This window comes from Anarrhichthys ocellatus, unplaced genomic scaffold, assembly GCF_004355925.1.
Source record: "Anarrhichthys ocellatus isolate YVR2014 unplaced genomic scaffold, GSC_Weel_1.0 scaffold4376, whole genome shotgun sequence".
NCBI lineage: Eukaryota > Metazoa > Chordata > Actinopteri > Perciformes > Anarhichadidae > Anarrhichthys > Anarrhichthys ocellatus.
Window position 1 is genome coordinate 1 of NW_022284350.1, and position 4,499 is coordinate 4,499.

At 42.7% G+C, this 4,499-nt stretch overlaps 1 protein-coding gene across 1 annotated transcript; it reads right to left on the minus strand.

The window, feature by feature from the left end:
- Positions 1 to 10: 10 nt before the first annotated feature.
- LOC116379458 (atrial natriuretic peptide receptor 1-like) lies at positions 11 to 3,087 on the minus strand. The gene is made up of 6 exons (XM_031841417.1): positions 2,795 to 3,087; positions 1,441 to 1,600; positions 1,101 to 1,256; positions 806 to 974; positions 493 to 639; positions 11 to 291 (listed from the first exon to the last, which is right to left on the minus strand). The coding sequence occupies exons 1-6, from the start codon at positions 2,933 to 2,935 to the stop codon at positions 132 to 134; spliced, it is 933 nt and encodes a 310-aa protein (XP_031697277.1). The 5' UTR covers positions 2,936 to 3,087; the 3' UTR covers positions 11 to 131.
- Positions 3,088 to 4,499: the final 1,412 nt, after the last annotated feature.

Below are 4,499 nucleotides of genomic sequence, written 5' to 3' on the forward strand. Positions count from 1 at the left end.
GTTGTTCTCCTGGGTTCTACTGACCTCTAATGTTCTCCTGGGTTCTACTGACCTCTAATGATGTTCTCCTGGGTTCTACTGACCTCTAATGTTCTCCTGGGTTCTACTGACCTCTAATGTTCTCTTGGGTTCTACTGACCTCTAATGTTCTCTTGGGTTCTACTGACCTGTAGTGGTGTGCTCTCAGCCGACAAGGCGGTGAAGCCGATGATGTCACTGAAGTAAATGGTGACGGAGTCAAAAGCTTCGGCCTGAACCATCTCACCTCGTTTCAACTGCTCCGCTACTGAGCTGAAACACAATAGTATTATGTAGTAGTACTGCAGTATATTTACTGTGGTAGTATCTGGTACAGTAGTAGTATTATGTAGTAGTATTGCAGTATATTTACTGTGGTAGTATCTGGTACAGCAGCAGTATTATGTAGTATTATGTAGTATACTTACTGAGGTAGTATCTGGTACAGTAGTAGTAGTACTGCAGTATACTTACTGAGGTAGTATCTGGTACAGCAGAGCCTCAGCCTTCCTCTTCTCCTCGTGATACGCCTGAGTTCTCTCCTCCACCAGCTCCTCCAGGTTGTTGGCGTACTGCTCCATACGAGACAGAAGGTTGTCCAGGATGTTTGACCCGTAACCCCTGAACAGACAGACAGGTGGACAGTGAAGGGAGACAGGATGAGAGACAGGAGGACAGACAGGAGTTAAAGAACTAAATTAAAATTCTAAATTTAGTTCATTTTACAGCAAATATTTTACCCCCTCACCTGTCTCATCTGTGCCCCCCTCAGCATCCCCCCCCTCACCTGTGCTGCTTTCTCAGCAGGATCTTGACGCTGTTGAAGTCCGGTCTCTCATGGGGCCCTTCACTCCAGCAGCGTTGCATCAGGACCCCCAGATCCTCACTGTGACTGTGGACGCAGAGGGAGGGACGGAGGGGGGGTGCACCGCCATGACGCACCGCCTCGACAATCTCTGAGGGCGGGGGGCGTGACAGACAACGTCTTCGTATTTATACTTACTATTATTAAGAGGGTAAACACACACTGACCATAAATGAGGCCCCTGGTCTTTGTCCACAGAGGGTAAACACACACTGACCTTTGGGAGTCAGAGTGAGTGAGTCCAGGTGGAAGACTCCTCTCAGCAGAGCCACCTCCTGCAAGATGATACTGAAGCTGTAGACGTCTCCTCTCTGAGTCCCACAGGGGGGGGGGCAGTCTGTCCTCAGCAGCTCCGGAGCCGTCCACAGTTTACCTGCATAGGGGGGGTGAACGGAGGGTGGACAGGTGGACAGGTGGACGGGGACAAACTTAACTTCTCATTATCAAGTCAATTTAAATGTCTCTAGTGAATCTGTAGAGCAGTAAAAGTACAACATTAACCTCTGAGATGAACTACAATGACACAGATGTACTACAGTAGTTGTATATTATCTTACGTGCGTAGTAGGCGTGCGTGTCCTCAGGACAGCTGCTGGTCCGGAGACTCTCCAGACCATAATCAGTGATCTTCAGGACGAAGCGACCGTCCACCACACAGTTAGAGGACTTCAGGTTACCGTGGGAGACCAGGACGCTGTTGTGGAGGAACAACATGCCCTGAAAACAACAACAACAACAACAATAACAAACATCACGTTACGTTCACACAACACGTAAGGTTCAGAGGTCACTCTGAGGAGAATCTGTGATGTGGGGCAAAATAAATAAATAAATAAATATATATATATACACACACACACATATAAATATATATATTAGTGCTGGGCAAGTTAACGCGTTATTATTGCGTTAACGCATTAATTAATTAATGCCGACAATTATTTTATCGCGCGTTAACGCAGTTTTTTTTATTTTTATTAAGCGGACATTTTTAACACAAGAACCAGGCAGCGAACGGTGAACAGCTGTTTGTGTGGCGTCTCTTCCTGTTTCCTTCACCTGCATTCCCCTGGGTCCTAAGTCCCTCCATGTACAGCTTCTTATCACCCTCTATGTACCAACGTACATTTATAACAAATACCACACATATTACAGTAATCAGCATTGCATATGTGTCTGACCACAATACCAAAAAAAGCTAAAAATAAATGATTAATTTGAATTATTCTTTAGAGTTTTTAAAGTGTTTTTGTTTGTAATATGTATAATAAGCATCATTTAGTATCACTACTGAGAATTTAACAAACATAAAAACATGACATAGATAGGTTTGCAGTTTTCAAGGTGTATAAAATTGTAATCATTGCCCAGCACTAATATTTATATTTAATCGCGATTAATCTCATTGTTTTGCGCAAAGTTTAATAATGAATTCAAAAGTAGTGTATTGTGCACTTTAAGTACTGCTATATGAACAAAAGGTCAATAACATTTGGTGTAAACACTTTAAACACATCAGGTTGTTGTTAACAGCAGTATTCCCTTTACACAGTAGCAGTTATAACAGTTACAATGATTCTGATCATAGATATTCAGCCGGTGTTCACAACTTTATCTTCATGTGTGTAAGAGATGATATTTAAATATACACCTTGAAAACTGCAAACCTATCTACATCATGTTTTTACATCATGTCGGTTCTTGTGTTAAAAATGTCGCTTAATAATAATAAAAAAAACTGCGTTACCGCGCGATAAAATAATTGTCGGCGTTAATCAATGAATGCGTTAACGCGATTATAACACTAGCCAACGTCTCAGTTAACTTATTTTTTAACTGAGACGATGAAGATGATGAAGAGGAGGGAGGTTCTCTGAAGCCTCGCCCCCTGCTGCAGCCAAAGGCCGTTACCTTGACGATGTCATTGATGAGAGAGTATCTGAACATCCAGTCCAGAGTGATGCTGTCGCTCTCCATCAAGTCCTGGAACACACACACACACGCACACACACACACACACACACACACACACACACACACACACACACACATTCTGTCAGTTCAGTGTCATTATGATGTAGCTTCTTGTTGCGACTCATTCACCCAATCAAATTACAGCTGTGTGTGTGTGTGTATGTGTGTGTCTCAATGTGTGTGTGTGTGTCTGTGTAATGTGATTAAAGTGACACACAGCTGCTTCCACCTGAACAACAACAACAGGACTGATTTCTGCCGATGAGAATATATCTTTAGGTACATATATATATATATATATATATATATATATATATATATATACTGTATATGTACGTATATATTATAAATATATAGTAATAATATATATTAGAAATATTTAAATAATGAATTGGATTAAATGGTGAAAGTGTCAAAGGGCTTTATGATGGAAGTAAACGATGGACGATAAGAGAAATGTCTCATAAGTTTTGTGTTATTAAGATTTAGATCTTTTCATTTTTTCAATATTTTCAATTATTTAAATTTTCATTTGGATTCGAGTTAAAGTAGCTTCACACATGATGCTAACATGCTAACACCAAGATAGTCTTTATACTAGTGCTGGGCAAGTTGACGCGTTATTATCGCGTTAACGCATTAATTAATTAACGCCGACAATTTTTTTATCGCGCGTTAACGCATTCATTTAAAAAAAATATTATTGTAACAGACTGTCTCATGATTATCGTTTTGTATTGGAGATGATATGTCCCTTCAGGGTTGCCGTAGAAAAAAGGCGACTCCCGCTTCTGGTCGAGGGGGGGGGCACAAAAATACAGAGAGAAGCCGTGGGCTGAACGAGATGTCTAGTCTCCTGACTCTGCTTATTACCGTCTTATAAATGCACCTCATACACAAACCCAGGACGCTCGGTCACATTGGTGGCAGCGGTGTTTCTTATGCAACGACTACGGACCACTACGACTATTTTACGCTTCGACTGTGAGTGTGCACTTTCTTAGCTCAGCTTAGCTGTCTCAGTTTAGCTAGCAGGCTAACTCTGCAGCACTTCAAAGAGAAAAACGCCGCTGGTTCAAGTACAGGATGTGGGTTGGAGATGAAGACCCATAAAGCCCAGCTCAGGGCTGTTCGGCAGACGGTCGGCCAGCAGGGGACCATGTGGACCTGCCTGCTCCGTGTCCAGAGTGTCCTCGGCTGGGTGATACAGTCTGTTACTTTATTTTGAAAGTGCGCTGTTCACTGGCAGCGGTGGAGGAAGTCTTCAGACTACGTTGATGCAGCGTGTGGGAGAAGTTTAGATGAACTAAAGCAAGACAAGCTAACAGATGCTACAGAGAAGTGGAGACAAACTGCAGGTTAGTGTTGTGGAAGATGTCGGTCTGAGGAACGTTCTCAAGGTGCATTCACGTTGCGTTTGGTGTGAACGCACTTTTAGGATCTCAACGAATGACGTCAAGTATGAGCCTCAAGACGCACCGTCACAAGAAGAACACACAAGTTGTATTAAAGGAGAGGCTGACTAAAGCGACGGAGTTACAACGTGCAGCAGCTGCTGCTCTCACTGGAGACTACTGGACATCGCTGGGTCACCATCATCACCTCTGAGTTACAGCATCATAGTGATGAAGAGTAGAGCTGG

What these genes read in the sequence shown, in the direction of transcription:
- LOC116379458 (XM_031841417.1), bottom strand. Translation starts at nt 2,935, where the DNA reads ATGTGTGTGTGTGTGTGTGTGTGTGTGTGTGTGTGTGTGTGTGTGTGT. An exon ending in TCATCAATGACATCGTCAAG is followed by an intron (nt 1,601 to 2,794) that starts GTAACGGCCTTT and finishes TGTTGTTTTCAG; the next exon opens with GGCATGTTGTTCCTCCACAA. An exon ending in CTGCTGAGAAAGCAGCACAG is followed by an intron (nt 640 to 805) that starts GTGAGGGGGGGG and finishes CTGTCTGTTCAG; the next exon opens with GGGTTACGGGTCAAACATCC.